Raw genomic sequence first — 17961 nt, forward strand, 5'->3', positions numbered from 1 at the left:
AGGAGGTTGAATTAGTGAGCTTGAAGAAAACCTCTCAATACTAACCTATTAGAAAAACAACTAAAAACATGAAAAAAAGTCTAAGAATTATGTCAGAAGCCATCAAGAAGAATACTTATGTAAAACAGAAATTCCAGAGCAGGAGGTAGGGGGAGGAGGGAGCTTAGAGTAAACTGTAGAAAAATTACTGAAGGAAAAGTTCCCCTAACAGCATGAAAGACAAGATATGCAGTTAAGAAACTGAAGGAACCCCAAACAAGGCAGAGCTCAAATGTAAATCATAACAATGTAACATAATCAAATTTTCTAAAATCAAACACAAGGAATAAATTCTAATAGCAGCTTCAGAAAAACAAACAAAAATTAACTAAAAGTGGAGAACAAGTAAGGTTAAGTACTGGTTACTTAGCAGACAAACAAAGATATGAAAGCAATGGGATAGTATATATAAAAATCTTCAAGGAAAAAACTGCCAATCAAAAATCATATGCCCAGTAAAATTATCACACAAATATGATGGTGTTATTCCAGAGAAACTAAACAAAGACACATAAGTACTGAAAAAAAACAACTTGATATCATAAAAATACATAGAGCACTTGATCCTACAACAGTCTAACATATGTTCTTTTCCACTGCCCCTGGAACACACCGTAGACAGGTCAGAAGGTGGTCCACAGAGCAACCCTCAATACACTTAGAAGCATCAAAATAATGCAAAGCCAATTCTCGGAAAACAAGGACATAAAATTAGGAATCAACAAGATTAAGAGGGAAAAAAATCAAATGCATGGAACTGAATAACAAACATCCTATTTAAAAATTACTAGATAACAAAATAATGACATTAAAGAATTCTTTGAAAGACATAAAAATGAAAACACAAGAAATATAAAACCTTTGGAAAACAACAAAACCAGTACTCGGTAATCCATAGCAATAAAAGTGTGGCCCCTCCTCCCTGGGGGATGGACAGCAGAAAAGGGGGTGAAGGGAGATGTCGGACAGGGCAAGACATGACAGAATAACAGTTTATAAATTATCAAGGGCTCATAAGAGAGGGAGGAGTGGGGAGGGAGGGGAAAAAAGAGGACCCGATGCAAAGGACTCAAATGGAGAGCAAATGCTTTGAGAATGATGAGGGCAATGAATGTACAGATGTGCTTTACACAATTGATGTATGTATGGATTGTGATAATTGTATGAGCCCCTAAAATAAAACAATTATAAATAAATAAATGGGGAAAAGTGTACATCATGTTCAACAATTATAAAATGAGAAACAAAACATGCTGTGATAGCTAGGTTTATTGTGCCAACTAGGCTTCCATAGGAACATGTAGGCGAAGTTTAATCAGGTCACAGATAAATGGCTTTCCAAGGAGCTAAATGACTTTCCAAGCCAGACTCCTCTTTCTCCCTGGTGATCGGATGAGCACTGTGCTGCCTGAGCCAGTCCTTTGCCTCCACCTTGGACTGTACTGTGCTATTGGGGGCAAGCCAACCCATGGATATTTGGGCCTTGCCAGGTGTGCATTGATAGAGCTGGAAGTTTCATCAAGACCTGCTTCGCCAAGCTTCTTGAAGATCCATCTGACTACTTACTTTGCGCCTGACCTCTTCCACTCCCAACTTCTCATCTCCCTGGGGTTGCTACCCCACCCTGCTTGTCTTGCCTGAGGGCAGACTCCGCTGCCTGCTTCCTTGACCTTGAATCACCAGCCCACATAACCTGAAGGACCTTCAGTATATTAACTGTTCCATGACAGTGAGTTGAACTGAGCCCCCTGTACTGTTGGGTGGACTAATTAGCTGTTATATTCTCTCTGATTAAAAAAACCCATCATCTTATATTTATAATCATGAGTGTCCTAGTTTTGTTTCTCTAGAGAACCCTGCCTAACACATACACCTAAAGTCACCAGATGGAAAGAAATAATCAAACATGTAGCAGAAATAAAGGAAACCAAAATAAATTTTTTTTAAAAATAAGAAAGAAACCCCAAACAGAAAGAATCAACAAGAAACTTATTCTTTGAAGAGATGGACAAAAGCCACAAAACACTGGCAACTCTAACAGAAAAAAAAAAAAAGATACACCGTATATACTCGTGTATAAGCCAAGTTTTCAGCACACAAAAAAATGTGCTGAAAAACTGGGGTTCGGCTTATAAAGGGTCAGTGGCATGAATGGATGTCATCTGGTCAAGCCTGACTAACAAAAGGAGGAAATCTCATGAAGCTTGACAATACAGTTAATAGCAAAGTGGGTTCGAGATGCATGGGAAGACATTCCAGAAGACATGGTGCGACGTGCCTTCCAGAAATGCAGTGTTAGTAATGCTATGGATGGCAGTGAAGACTGCGCTTTGTATGAAAATGACAGCAGTGATGGTGATGACAGCGATCTCAGTGAGGGCAGCGTCTATGAAGACCTCCCACCAGCTGAAGCTCTGCATTGGGATACGGAGGATGATGAGGATGATGAGTTTTGAAGGATTTTAACTCTTTACATTTTAGCTTGGTTGCTGATTGAGCTCAGGGAATAGTACTCTTAAGGTATTATTGTTGATACCTTATTGTTTTTGTTGAACCTATTTTCCACTTACTGTGCTGGTTGACTAATGTTAAATGACTTGTCCTTTTATTTATGTTTTTTATTTAAAATAATTATTTAAATACATCACCCCACTGATGTCTCACATTTTAGTAATTTTATTTTCATTTGTTTTGATTATTGAAACTCACCAATAGCTTCTGCATTTTCCACTCTAGGCTTATACTCAAGTCAATCCGTTTTTCTGGTTTCTCAAGTAACAATTAGGTGCCTCAGCGTATACTCGGGTCAGCTTATATTTGAGTATCTACCGTAAATACCACAAATAAATGAAATGGCAGACATCACAATAGAACCAGCTAATAACACAATTACTACAAAGGAGAGTACTCAAAAAATAAAACTTAGGAAGGAAGGGACACATTGCTAGAAAACAAAAACTACCTAAACTAACACAGACTGATACAGAAAAGTTGAATAGACCCACAGCAAAAGAAGAAATTGATCAGATCAGTAAAAAAACCTCCAAAAAGAAACATCCATTATTTTCCTCTGTTGCCTTTAACTTTTTCAAAGCTATCCATCGTGCCCTGCCCGCATCATCTTATACCAACTTCCGTCATGGTATACATTGTTTTCCACTAAAGCAAAGTTATCACCCGAAGACAAAATAATACAAACAAAAAATGAGATAGGAAACATAACAGAACCAAACTAAATAAAAGATAAAAATACTATGAAGAACTGGACTTCAACAAATTTAATAATTTGAGGATATGAACAAGTTTCTAGAAACACATTTTCTAGCTAAATTAACACAAACTGACGCAGAAAAACTGAACTATATCATAACAATTTATAATTTTTAGGCCAGTCAAACATGAATAGTAAAATATGTGAAAATCCCACTGAAGGGAATAAAGAATGGTGGATGAAAGCAAAATAAGATTCTTGAGAACTTTAATCTTTTCCCTGGTAAGATGTGGGAATCTGCTTACTTTACACTGAGCTCTAATCCACACTGAGGGCTATAGTCTTTGATCCTAAATAACAATTGACTCCCACTATCCTCAAGCAAGGTTATGTCATCAGCATATTACAACACACAGAATGAATTAAGTATGGTGAGAGGATACAACACTGACACAAATCGTTCCTGATTTTAAACCATACAGTATACCCCAGTTATATTCAAACAATTGTTTCTTGGTATGAGCACAATGAAGTGGTCTATTGTTCCTATTCTTCTAAATGCTATCCATAAATTTGTTTTAATCCATAGTTGAATGCCTGGTGTAATCAATAAATTATCAATAAATCGGAAGTATCTTGCTGGTGGCTCTGCTTTCAGTCAAGATGCATGTGATGTCAGCAATGAAATTCCTTATTCAACATCCTCTCTTAAATTCAGCTTAAATCATTTCAAGTAGTATATGATCAAGAACTGCTGGTATTGAGGAAAGAAGGAGAAGCTGTACCAAGACATCAGTGAGAAACAAGGTTCCAGAAATTGATAAAATGCCAACTGAAATGTTTCAACAAACTAACGCAACACTGTAAGCATTCTCCAGTCTAGTCTAAGAAATTTAGACGGCAGCTATCGGGTCAACTGGAAGAGATTCCTTTCGTGCCCATTCCAAAGAAAGATGACTCGATGCGGAAGTGATTGAAAAACAGATGTCAGGGGGAGGTGGGGGTAAGGAGGTGGTGCTGACCAACCCAGAGACAGGGGAGCAACAAGTGATCCAAAATCAGTGGTTAGGAGGGTATGAGAGGACTGGTAGGGATGCAGCAAGGGCAACGAAACCGAGAGAAATTACTGAAACCCAAATGAAGGCTGAGCATGATAGTGGGACAAGAGGAAAGTAAAAGGAAATAGAGGAAAGAACTAGGTGACAAAGGGTATTTATAGCAGTCTAAAGGCTGGAATGTATATATGTAAATAGTTTTATGTAAGAGTGTGGGAAATCTATGTGAATATATTTATAGGTTTAGTATTAAGGCAGCAGATGGACATTGGGCCTCCACTCAAGCACTTAATGCAAGAACATATTGTTCTATTAAATTGGCATTCCTGGATGCACACCTTCCCAACACGATTGCTGAAGAAAAATGTGTGCATAAGCAAATGTGGTGAAGAAAGCTGATGGTGCTGGCTATCAAAAGATATAGTGTCTGGGGTCTTAAAGGATTGAAGATAAACAAGGGGCCATCTAGTTCAGAAGCAACAAAGCCCACATGGAAGAAGCACACCAGTCTGTCTGACCACAAGGTATAGAAGGGACCAGTTATCAGACATCAAAGAACTAAAAATCATATCAGTGGGTACCCACCTTCCTGATATGATCAATGAAGACAAACGTGTGCATAAGAAATGTGCTGAAGAAAGTTAATGGTGCCCGGCTATCAAAAGATATAGCATCTGGGATATTAATGGCTGGAAGATAAACAAGTGGCCATCTAGCTCAGAAGCAACAAAGCCAACATGGAAGAAATACACCAGCCTGTATGACCATGAGCTTGTCGAAGGGATCAGGTATCAATCAAGAAACAAAAAAAAATCATATCATTGTAAATGTGGGTGAGTGCAGAATGGAGGCTCAAAGCCCATTCATTGGTAGCCAACTGGACACTCCCTTACTGAAGGGTTGTGGGAGGAGATGATCCAGTCAGGGTGCAGGGTAGCAACGATGAAACATATAACTTTCCTCTAGTTCTTAAATGCTACCACCACCACCACCCACTATCATGATCCCAATTCTACCTTACAAATCTGGGTAGACCAGATGTACATTGGTACAGATAGCAACTGAAAACACAAGGAATCCAGGACAGATGACTCCTTCAGGACTAGTGGTGATTCCTGAAGGGTGAAGAGAATGTGGGGTAGAAAGGGGGAACCCATTACAAGAATCTACATATAGCCTCCTCCCTGGGGGATGGACAGCAGAGAAGAGGGCAGGGGGAGACGTCGGACAGTGTAACATAACAAAATAACAATAACTTATGAATTATGAAGGGTTCATGAAGTAGGGCGAGTGGGGATGGAGGGGGAAAATGAGCAGCCGATATTAAGGGCGCAAGCAGAGGGCAAATGTTTTGAGAATGATGATGGCAACAAATGTACATATGTGCTTGACACATGGATGTATGTATGGATTGTGATAAGAATTATACAAGTCCCCAATAAATGATTTTTTAAATAAAAATAGATGTTATATGCAAGTGAAAGTTTGCTTCATCTTTCAATATGATCTTCCACAAATTTTTGATGCCTCCTCAGCTCTATATATATGAACTGCATGACCATGATAATCCAAAATATAAGGGTGGTTGGGAAGAGATGCTACAAGAGAGGAAAAGCAGGAATCTGGCAATGCTTTATAAAGTCACCTGTAAACTGAATACATGGGCCTTCAGAACATCATTCTTACACCTATTTACCATTGTTCAGTGTCGGTGAGCAGATTCAGACCCATAGTGACCCTATATAGAACAGAGTGAACACAGCCAGGTCCTATGCCATCTCACAACTGTTGCTTTATTTATTCCCATTGTCGCAGCCACTGTGCCAATCTATCCTGTTGAGAGACTTCCTCTTTTTTGCTGACCCTCTAACTTTAACAAATACAAGCATATTATGATCAGCCATCTCGCTACTGGTTATAAACCCAAAAGAAGAATGCTACACCAACAGCCATGTGTACACCTATATTTATTGCAGCAATTTCCACAACAGCAAAAACATGTAAACAACCAAAACCCATAATACAGAGGAATGGATAAACAAGCTGATATATCCATACTAAGGAAGATTATGCAATAAACAACAAACTCTCTTAAACACCACAAGACATGAACAAAAGTAGAGAACATTATACTTAGCAAGCTCAGTCAATACTACAAAGAAGAACCTTTGTTTTTAAACCATTGTTTTACATAAAAACAAAGAAGAAATGTGGTTTGTCCACCAACAGACAAGACTCTGGCGACTACTAGGAGGCCAGAGACGGGGAGGGAACAAGGAGAGGGTAAGGATGGTGAGGGAAACAAGAAAATGGAGAGTTTAAGCAAAAAGAAAATAAAATTAAAAATCACTTCATGGGAGGAGAAAAAAAGTTCTCCAGTTCCTTACCCTTAATTTCTAAATAGTGGTCTGAGAGGCTTACAAAATGGAGGAAAAATAAAATGCAAATGAAAGAAGAAAATACAATGGCTTGGGTCAGGTGCACCTTGGGCCTCAAAGTAACATCCTTGATTTTCAACACTTTAAAGAGGTTCTGGGCAGCAGATTTGCCCAACGCAATGCATTCTTTAATCTCTTAACTACTGGTTCCATGAGCATTAATTGTGGATCCAAGCAAGATCAAATCCTTGACTAATTCAATGCTTTCACCATTCATCATCATGGTAGCTACCAGTCCAGATGGGAGGATTTTGGTTTTCTTTACATTGAATTGTAATCCATACTGAAGGCTGCAATCCTTGATCTTCATCAGCAAGTGCTTCTATTCTTCCTCACTTTCAGCAAGCAAGGTGTGTCATCTGCATATCTCGGGTTGTTAATATGCCTTCCTCTTATCCTAAAGCCACATTCTTCATATACTCCAGCTGCTGTGATTATTTGCTCAGCATATAGATTGAAAAGTATGGTGAAAGAATACAATTCTGATGCACACCTTTCCTGATTTTAAAACATGAAGTATTCCCTTGCTCTGGTGGCAAAGCTGACTCTTGATAAATGTGTTCAGATTCCAAGTGAGCTAACTGAAGTTTTCTGAAATCAATATTTTCTCAAAGCAGCCCATAGTTTGTGATCTACACTGCCTTGGCATAATCAATAAACACAACCAAAGAAGTAAAAGTCTTTCTGGTATCCTCTGCTTTCAATCAAGATCCATCTGCCATCAGCAATGATATCCCTTGTACCACACAGCCTCTTCTGGATCCACCTGAACCTTTGTCAGTGTACTGTTGGATGATCTTTAGCACAATCTTAATTACATGTGATATTAATAACAGTGTTCTATAATCCGAGCATTCTGTAATGGGTACAAATATAGATCCTTCCAGTTAGTTGGCCAAGAAGCTGTCTTCCAAATTTCTTAGCACAGACAAGTTATGAGTTCCCAGTGTTCCATCAGTGTGCTGAAACATGTCAATTGGTATTCCATCCATTCTTAGAGCCTTGTTTTTGGATAATGCAACTTAAGCTTCTGGACTACCATTGGTTCTAGCTACCTCTCGAAATGTTTGAACATCACCTTGTTCTTTTTGGTACAATGACTCTGTATAGTCTTCCCTCCTTCTTTTGATACATCATTCAATACTTGGCCCACAAAATCTTTTTATATTGCAAATTGAGACTTGAATTTTTTTTCCTGTGTTCTTTCAGTTTAAGATATGCTGAGTGGACTCTCTCCTCACTAACTCACTCACTCATTCTCTACTCACTGTCTCACTCTACTCACTCTCTCCTCACTCACTCACTCTCTCTTCACTAACTCACTCTCTACTCACTCACTCACTCTCTCCTCACTCACTCACTAAAAAAAAAGAAAGAAAAAAAAAAGATATGCTGAGTGTGTTCTTCCTTCTTGGTTTTCTAACTCTAGCGTATGCCTACTTAAGAGTCATAAATATTCCTTAATATTTCAAATAGATACAGCAGTTATTCCAGAGGTTTAAAAAGAGAAGTAGGTCTCTGCTAAAAATCATGTCCACAATGCAATTTACAAAAACCAGTAAATGACTACCATCTCATTCAACAAGATTTGACTCAAAGACTAGAAGACTTTAGACAAATGCTAATTAAATCTCTCAGTGTGTACAGCACAGACTTTTATCTCCATCCCAGGGGAAAAAACTTAGTAACTACTTCTAAATAAAATATACATGTGAACTTAAAACAAAGGGACTTTCCAATAATGTATTTGGGTAAAATTGAGATTTAAAAGTAAAGTGTGGAAGCAAATAGAAGAAAAGTTGCTCACAAAATGCTGGTTCAGAATAAATAATTCTCCCATTTTAAAATAAAGCTGATATTACGAGGCATCTCCACTAAGATTAAATGTTGCAGACAACTGAGACATTGGAGGACAACGGACACATTACCAGAGACGTAATTTTTTATTGATCTCCAGCAAAATTGTACTTTTTTATGTCATTAATGGATAACACATGCAAGTATAATGAGTAGTTCCCACATTTTGTTCAGTCGTCTGTCTTTGGAATGACAAAAATATGAATCTCTTCCAATTAGTTGAGCAATGGGAAAACATACACGTTTCAAGTGATACTCAATGGTATGAAACTGACTTCCAAGAAACCACTTTACTTTAAACATGAGAGTTCACAGAATAGATATTAAAAACTATGCAATTTTTCAAACTAAAGTATCAAAAAAGGTACAAATCCACTTAACGTATAGCTTTATTCTCCAAAGTTATACACTCTGAATCGCTGTTCTTGTTCACATGTACAAAAGAATGAAACAATGCCTGGTTATGCATAATCCTCATAATAGTTCCTATGTTTGAACTCATTGTTGCAACCACTGTGTCAATCTAGCTCCTTTTTCCCTGACACTCTACTCCTTTACTAAGCATGATGTCCTTTTCGTCAGGAATTGGTCCCTCCTGCTAACATGTTGTAAATACATGATATAAATTTTTGCTTCTAAGAACAATCGAGCGATATTCATTTTTAAAGTTTGTCATTCTAGCAGTCTATGGTATTTAATATTCTCCAAGGTCAAAATTCATCAATTCCTCTTGTCTTCCTTTTTCACTGGCATAGTTATATTCTTCACAAACATCATCATTCAAACACATTATTATTTAGCCTTCTTTATTCATGACCCAGCTTTCACAAGCATTATGAGACCATTGAAAATACCACGGTTTATGACAGGCAGACCTTAGTCCTAAAAGTTCTATCTTTACTTTTTAATACTTTAAAGCAATCTTTCACAGCATAGTTGTCCATACCTCAATTTCCTATTGTTTCCATGGGCACTGATTGTGGATCCAAGTAAGATGCAATTCTTGAGAATTTCAATCTTTTCAGTTTATCATGATGTTGCTCATTTGTCTACTTGTGAGACTACCATGCACTTGTGTGGATCTGTTTTATGTTGAGGTGCAATCTACACTGCTGCAGTATTTGACCTTCATCAGTAAGAGCTTCAAGTCTTCGGTTTCAGCAAACAAGGTTGTATTACCTGCAGACTGCAGGCTAATCAACTTTCCTCCAATCCTGATGGCACATACTCGTTCATATAACCCAGCTTCTCAGATGATTTGCTCAGCATAGATTAAAGGACAGAACCCTGACATAATACGTCCTCATTTTAAAGCCCCTGATGTGTTCAAAAAGGACTGCCTCTGGAATCCACATGTTCTGCATAGCTCAATTAAGCGTTCCAGAATTCCCAGTCTTCAAAATTGTATCCACAATCTCTATGATCCACACAAATAGTTTTGCAGAGTCAATAAGGTACAAGTAAACATCTTTGTGATACCATCTGCTTTCAGCCAAGGTCCATCTAACCTCAGCATTGATCTCCTTCGTTCCCTTCTGAATCTGGCTAGAATTTCTGGCAGCTTCAATTCAAGGTACTGAGGTAACTGTTTATGAATGATCGTCAGCAAAATTGTACTTGGAGGTGCTATTAATGGCTAACACATGCAAGTAAACTGAATAATTTCCATATTTTCTGGGGCCATCTATCTTTCTTTGGAATGGGTACAAATATGGGTCTCTTTCAGTTAGTTGGGCATAGGGCTGTCTTCCAAATGTCAGGGCACTGACTCGAGCATTTCCAGGACTCAATGTTTGCTACAACATTTCTGTAGGTCCTGTCAACTCCTGCAGTCCTGTTGCTTACCGATGGCTTCAGTACAGCTTGGATTTCTTCCTTCAATATCATTAGTGCTTGGTCGTGCTACCTCTGGAAATGGTTGAAGGCCAACCAATTATTTTTGGAACAGTGGCTATGTATTCCTTCCTTGATTCTTCCTGTATTGTTTAATATTTTGCTCATCTTCAATATTGCCATTGAAGGTTTTAATTTTTACTCAGTTCTTTCAACTTGAGAAATATTGAACATGGTCTCCTCTTGATTTTCTAACTCCAGGTCTTTGGACATTTCATTATAATAGTTTACTTTGCCTTCTTAAGTGGTCCTTTCAAACATTCTGCTCAATTACCAATTCTTCCTTTCCCTTTAGTGTCAAGAACAAGCTTCAGAGTCTTTGACATTCATTTTTAATTTTTTCCTTTTTTTACTGTAACTCCCAATTTTCCTAGAACCATATTTCCTAAATTTAACTTTCTGAATATTAATGTTTCACCGGTTTCCTCCCATTTTAATTTGCAAAAGCAAATGAAGGTCTTTATGTGGACCTTTAACTAAATGGTTATCCTACAAGGATTTTTATTCATGTCAAGTGAGTGGGTAAGTAGCTAAAATAAAAGCCTCATATGCACATTTTCTAATGTTCTATAAAATACTAATGATTTTAAAGCCAAAATATAAATATTTCCCTTTTATTTTTAAAGCTCACCACTGGTTAATACACTTGTTCATTCTAAATGTGTTCAAGAGCTCCATCCAAACACATCTTTTTTTAAAAGCTGCATCTCTGATTCTTTTTATTATGATTATGATTATTATTATTAATCTATTTATTGGGGGCTCTTACATCTCTTATTACAATGCACACATCAATTGTATCAGACATATTTACACATATATTACCATCGTTCTTTTCTAGACATTTACTTTCTGTTGAGCCCTTGGTATCAGCTTCTCTTTTCTTCCCTCCCCCACCTCCCACGGCCCCTAGATAGATGATAAATTATTATTATTTTCACATCTCACACTGATTGCTATCTTCCTTCCCCTCTGGTTTCTATTGTTCTTCCCCCTGAGACCTTCTGTAGGGGAATGTTACATTGTCTACAGATGGGCTTTGAGTCTCTGCTCCAGGCCCCTCGTTCTCAACAGCATGTGTTGTTTATGTTTGTTATGAATCTTCTGATGCCTGTTACCTGGTCCTGATGACACCTCATGATCACATCCGCTGGTGTGCTTCTTCCACATGGGCTTGTTGCTTCACTGTTGAGCGGCTGCTTGTTTAACTTCAAGTCTTCAAGACCCCAGAGGCTATATCTTTTAATAAGTGGGCACCATCCACTTTCTTCACCACATTTTCTTATGCACCCATTTTATCTTCAGTGATCGTGTGTGAAGGGGAGAGGGAGGCGGGAGGGGCGGGGGGGGGAGTTGAGCATCACAAAATCCCAGTTTGTTGGAACAAAGTGTTCTTGTATTGAGGAAGAGTATGAGCTGAGGCCCAAGGTCCATCCGCAACCTCAGTGCATTGCCTTATAAATATATGTACATAGGCTAATACCTCTATTTTTATGGATTAATGTATTTACATGAGTACACACCTATTAATACCTCTATCCATAGCTTTGCTTCCTAGAGCTTTCCTGTTTCCTTTTGCCTTCCTCCAGTGCCACCATCATTTCCCCCTTCTTCCACCTCTTAGTACTTCCTCAACTAGACTGCTGTTGCTCTAATGCCCACAGGATCGCTACAACCTCGTTGTTGGTTTTAATTCCCTAGTTGTTCCGCTGTCTATGGCATTGGTGCTCACCACACTCTTCTCCCACCACCTTCTCCCCCTCCGGGCTGTTGGCCCCATTGCTTTCTTCCCAAGCTTGCTTCCCAGGCCTGTCTTATATAAGTAGGCTAACCAACAATGTCCCAGGCCAAACAATAAGAAAACAAAAGATTGGGAAAAAAAGAAAGAAAAAAACAGTGAAAAAAAAACATTCCTAGGTCCAGGTCTGCCGCGGGCCTTTATGACTCTCTTCCCCCTGGTCCTGGGGGAGTTCCAGGTGCTGCTCCTCCTAGCCTGAAGTCCATTTGGGGGCTCTATTGGGGCTTTGTCCAAACACTTATTATTACTTGGTTTCATATGATTTGGTCAGGTTGGACAAAATGTTGTTCAAGCAAACACAAAACAACACGTAATTCTTATGGTGGAAGAACTATGACCTTATTATCGTTTTATTCTAGAATGTCTAGTGGAGGATTCGGCAATGAGCCTGAGTCTCTACATAAGCATTTCAAGGCCTCTTCACTCAAAGGAATCAGAATGCAAACAGTATTCCACATACTATTATAATTTACTTGGCAATGTAAGAGACACTAAAAAAGAGAAAAGAAAAACTGAAGTGTGTTTCCAAATGAGCTAATACCCAACAAATGAATCTACTTCTGCAGCCATTGTAATGACATCATACTACATGAATGCTTCTCCAAGGCTTTCTATGCCCATAAAGTGTTGCGTCTTAGAAACTCACAGGGGCAATTCTGTCCTGTTCTATAGGTGGCAGGGAGCTTCAGGGATAAACCCTTAATTCTAAATTCCAAAATATACTATTAGAAACCTTGAGAATCAAAGAGCTAACTACTAAAGGATTAAGTAAATAATTCTGATTATGTACAGAGCTAATTAATTCTTCATCTTACATAATTTGGACATGTTGTCAAGAGACCAGTCCCTTGAGAAGGACATCATACTTGGGAAAGCAGAGGGACAGTGAAGAAGAGGACGGCCCTCAATGAAAGGAACTGACAGTGACTGTACCGAGGGTCTCAAGCAGAGGAACAATTAGGAAAAAGCAGGACAGGGCAGTGCTTCCTCCTGTTGTGCATAGGGTCACAACAAGTCCATGGCACCTAACAACCACAAACTAATGGGGAAGTATGTTCTACAGTGTCCCCTACAGGTAAAGAGTAAAGTGGTGACCAAATAAAACTCCAAACTCACTGCCATCAAGTTGACGTCAACTCACAGGACCTCTGTCGGACAGGGTAAAACTGCCCCTGTGAGTTTCCTACACTGTATCTGTTCCCGGCAGTAGAAAGCCTCATCTTTCTTCCAACTTGAAGGTAACAGGACTATGAGACAAGCATTCAGGTGGAAAGCATTAGGAGCTATAGGGAAAGGAAGTCAATAGTATTAAAACAATGAAAAACTAAAACACATTTTCAGAAATTACGCATACTACAGTCTATGAGCTATTTTTCAAATAAAAAATAAAGCTCCTCCTAGCCCCATATGATCATGCAAGTCACATACTTTTATATGTGTGATACTATTTGTAATGTATTTACATTCCTTTTATTTTCTTAAAACACGAGATATTTTATAATTTTTCAATTTAATTAAGTAGTTAAATGAAAAGCAGTGACTTGCTTAAAATATCGAAACATCATATAAATCCCCAGAGCTCAGGTTATCAACAGCACTTTCCACAAAATGACCACCAGGTTAGTTTGGCCACATAATAACCTTTTTTTACTAAAACACATTTCAGGAGATTAAATATTTTACCCTATATTCTTTGATAAAAACTTAATAATGTTTCATGTTATCATTATATTCAAACTCGTGGTGTGAAATATTTCAAAATCTTATTGTGTGGGCCCTCAGCCTTGTCAATTTACAGTATTGAAATGATTTCTATATTGCCATGATGCTGTAAGCTAAACCATCGGTACTTTAAAAATCAGCAGGGTCCCAAGTTACAGCAGCGCTTGTAGACCAGCTAGAAAAAAGACTCACTAAGTCAGGGTGCAGTGTAGCAACAATGGAACATACAATTTTCCTCTAGTTCTTAAATGTTTCCTCCTATCCCCATTATCATCATCCCAATTCTACCTTACAAATCAGACTAGATCAGAGGATGTACACTGGCACAGATAGGAACTGGAAACACAGGGAATCCAGGACAGATGAACCCTCAGGACCAGTAGTGAGAGTGGCGATACCAGGAGGGTAGAGGGAGAGTTGGGTAGAAAGGAGGAACTGATTACAAGGATCTACATATAACCTCCTCCCTGGGGGATGGACAACAGAAAAGTCGGTGAAGGGAGATGTTTGGGCTGTGTAAGATATGACAAAATAATAATAATTTATAAATTATCAAGGGTTCAAGAGGGAGGGGGAGCAAAGAGGGAGGGGGGAAAATGAGGAACTGATGCCAAGGGCTCAAGTAGAAAGTAAATATTTTGAGAATGATGATAGCAACAAATGTACAAATGTGCTTGACACAACGGATGTATGTATGGATTGTGATGAGTTGTATGAGCCCCTAATAAAATGATTTGAAAAAATAAAAGACTGGTTATTTGTATCACAGCCATGCATTTTCAGCTCACTTGCTCTGGTGGCATTATCAGGAAGGATCAACAGCAGGAGGTAAATATCCACTGAGGGAAGTAGAGGGCTGAGAAGAATGAAGGACACCACCCTTGATGAGATGCATACACACAATAACCAACACTCTAATCTGCCAGTGACTGAAGAAGATGAAGGAGCCCTGGGAACGGAGTGTCAGGGTGGGAAACAGCTGGCCTGTGGTTTGTGTAAGGCCCATCCAAGAAATCATCAATTCAAGCTAGCATCACATGCCTCATACCAAAAAGAAGCAATTTCAGCCTTAATCTTCAGAGTGAGTTAATTAAATGTTTGACCAGTACAGCTCATGAATGATTTTATTCTATATCCAAACGGACTTAGTAGAAAAAGTTGTCATCTGCAAGGTCAGCAACTACTGTGAGGGGGAAAGAAGTTTTCTACTCCTAAAGATCTATAGTCTCAAAAACCAGAGGGACAGTTGTACTCGTTCTGATGGGGTCACTGTGAGTCAGAATTAACTGCATGGCAAGGAGTGTTTGCTTTTCTTTTCTGGCAAGAAGGCAGGACCAAGTAGCAGATCACTGTGTTGTACATGAGATCATCATGATTCTGCTATCAACTCTCAACTTCATCTTCTCAAACCAAGATCTTCAAATGTAGTATTTCAACCATAAATAATTGTGGTCTGAGAAATTTAACTGGTGATATGACAAAAGCCCACTTCTTACATTACTATGTGTAGTATTAATAAAACACAATAAAATTCAATTTTCTGGTTCCCACACATCTTACAAACAAGAGAACCTACAAGTCAAGTCACACAGTATAACAAATGAAAAATAGAAAACCTGGGCTCTAGTCCTACAAAACTATTTCCTCAACGATAATGTTACAGGTTGGAATGTCACTACTGAACTGCTTTGACCCCTCCTTTATTGCCCTATATATGTTCACACCCCAATGACCAGATAAAGAGTAAAAAAGAACACGTTGATTTATCATTCAAGTATATTCTGCTATAAAAAAGCAACAAACAGAATGAACACTGCTATGTAACTATTTCAATGGAAAGAATTCTCATGTCCATCTTTAGTACATTCTAAAATGTCTGATATGCAATAAAAACTCAGTACTTACTGAATAAATGGCAAGGGGGAAGTCTGATAGGTGGCCAATAATCAATTGTGTACTATGCATGACTCCAGAAACAACTCTTTATTACTACTGTTCTAAAAAAACAGATACTTCTCTTTTACATACTGTAATTGTTTTATAACAACTATAAGATAAATGTACAAAAGGTTTTCAAGAAGGTAACTATTTACAGGAGTTAAGGCCCAGTCTTTATCCCGGGGAGCTCCTGGTGTTTCTGAACTGCTGACCATGCCAATGGTGGCCCAACACTTAACCACTACACCACTAAGACTCCATTGCTCCCCTTACCAATAAAAGACCATCTAAAGTGACTTCCTGAAATGTAATCAGTCCTTTCTATCCTTTATGAAGAAAAACATGGAATGAAAATGAACCTCATTTGTGCAGAAAAGACTGTGTTTAAACAATAAACATTGAATGTTCCTTCACCTTTTTTTTCTGCTCAGTGTGCCAGAGCAGTACAATGTTACTTCTCGATTAGAAAGGTAACACAGAATAGATGGAGTGGGAAAAGCAGCCTATTAGTAACTGGTAAGCGTTTCGAGGCAAGTGGAAAAGGAGTACACAAACTTTGACGTCAGTCAAAAGTCAACCATTATGCTTACTATGGACTTTAAACAGGATTCCACTGTGTGTGAGGTGTAATACAGTCTCTTCCTTTAAGAAAAGAAACATTAGTTCTCAGAATAAGTCAGCACTAGATTCGCTATTTAAATTCATTCATTAGATAATCGCTTATTGACAGCCTTTTATGAGCCAGGGCTAGTCTAAGACTTGAGAAAGGAGTGAACAACAGTAAGTAAAGAAATCAAAAGAAAATATACATGAGAGTACACTGGAAATTTTCAGATAGTGATAAAGAAGATACCAGTATGTATCTACTTCGTTACGGTATGACTACTATGATCTGATTTTGTCTTACTGTATATGAGTGTTACGTGTGGAGCTCAGCAAGGAAACAAATTACTTTAAAAGTGTACAGTTCAGTATACATGTTAGCTCATTGCAGTTTCAATATCTTAAATGACTTTTAAAATATGCTGAGAGCCATTTAATTAGGCGACAAAATATATGTAAAATAACTGCTCTCTCTTTGCTGGCTGGGTACATGGTTAAAGAAAAAAAGTTATTAATAAAGGAAAGTAAAGCAGTAACAAAACTATATAAAAGCAAAATACTTAAAAATAATTTCAAAGAACATTCAAATCACTCCCAATTTTCGTTTTTTCCTTTTGAGGTGTTTTTAAAAGCTCACAGTACAATGAACTTTACTTTTGCTAACAATGACTCATCTTCAACATCTGTAAAGCAAAGGTAACTTGTCTCACTGCCCATCTTCGGTCCCAGGGAAAACCAGCCAATCTCGGCGGCACCAGGGAAAACCAAGCAATTTACCAGGAAAGCGCTTCCCCCAAGTCACTAGCTCAACCTGGGGTGGCAGGGCCCCAGGGCCTCGGCCCCGCGACCGCCCGGCCAGCTGGACCCACCGGCCAGCTGCACAGCGTGGGGAGGACGAGCTCCGCCCGCGGAGCAAAACGCCACGGGATCGCGGCTGCGGGCGCCAGGGGGGATGGAGACCGCAGTGCCCGTCCCAAGCGGCGGCCCCGCCAGAGCTGAGCCCAGGTCCTCCCAGCCCCGCAGAGCCTCTGACCTCTTCGAGCTGCAGGGCTGCTGCTGCTGCTGCTGCTGCTGCTATTGCCGCTGCTGCTGCCGCCGCCGTTGCTACTGCCCGCGCTGGTGCTGCCGGAGCCCGAGCCGCCGCTGCCACTGCCACTGCCGCTGCCGCTGCTACCGCCGCCGCCGCCGCCCTTGGAATTCTTCCGCGGAGCCATCAATAGCACCGCCGGAGTGGTCCGAGGCTGAGGCGGTTCCCTCCACACGCAGGGACGCGGGCGGCGGCGATAGCGGCAGGAGGGACCGGTCCCTCAGCACGACCAGCAGAGCCTCGGAGGTCTCCACGCTCGTGCCGGAAGCGCCCACGCCACGCCCTCGTCTAGGCGGAACCAGCGACTCCCCCCGAGCCAG

At 39.4% G+C, this 17961-nt stretch overlaps 1 protein-coding gene across 6 annotated transcripts in view; it reads right to left on the reverse strand.

Annotated features, from left to right (window-relative positions):
* The window catches only part of ASPH (aspartate beta-hydroxylase), a 146757-nt gene extending 128796 nt beyond the window's left edge, over positions 1-17961 (reverse strand). For 2 of the 6 annotated variants that reach the window (XM_075549709.1, XM_075549706.1), the window contains exon 1: positions 17588-17923. In XM_075549709.1, the coding sequence (XP_075405824.1) occupies positions 17588-17768 (181 nt within the window). In that variant the 5' untranslated portion in view covers positions 17769-17923. Of the gene's footprint in view, positions 1-17587 lie in introns of all 6 variants that reach the window. The other 4 variants (XM_075549710.1, XM_075549708.1, XM_075549712.1 and 1 more) reach the window with 3 other exon arrangements.

The sequence above is a fragment of the Tenrec ecaudatus genome, chromosome 5 (assembly GCF_050624435.1).
Source record: "Tenrec ecaudatus isolate mTenEca1 chromosome 5, mTenEca1.hap1, whole genome shotgun sequence".
NCBI classification, from domain to species: Eukaryota; Metazoa; Chordata; class Mammalia; order Afrosoricida; family Tenrecidae; genus Tenrec; species Tenrec ecaudatus.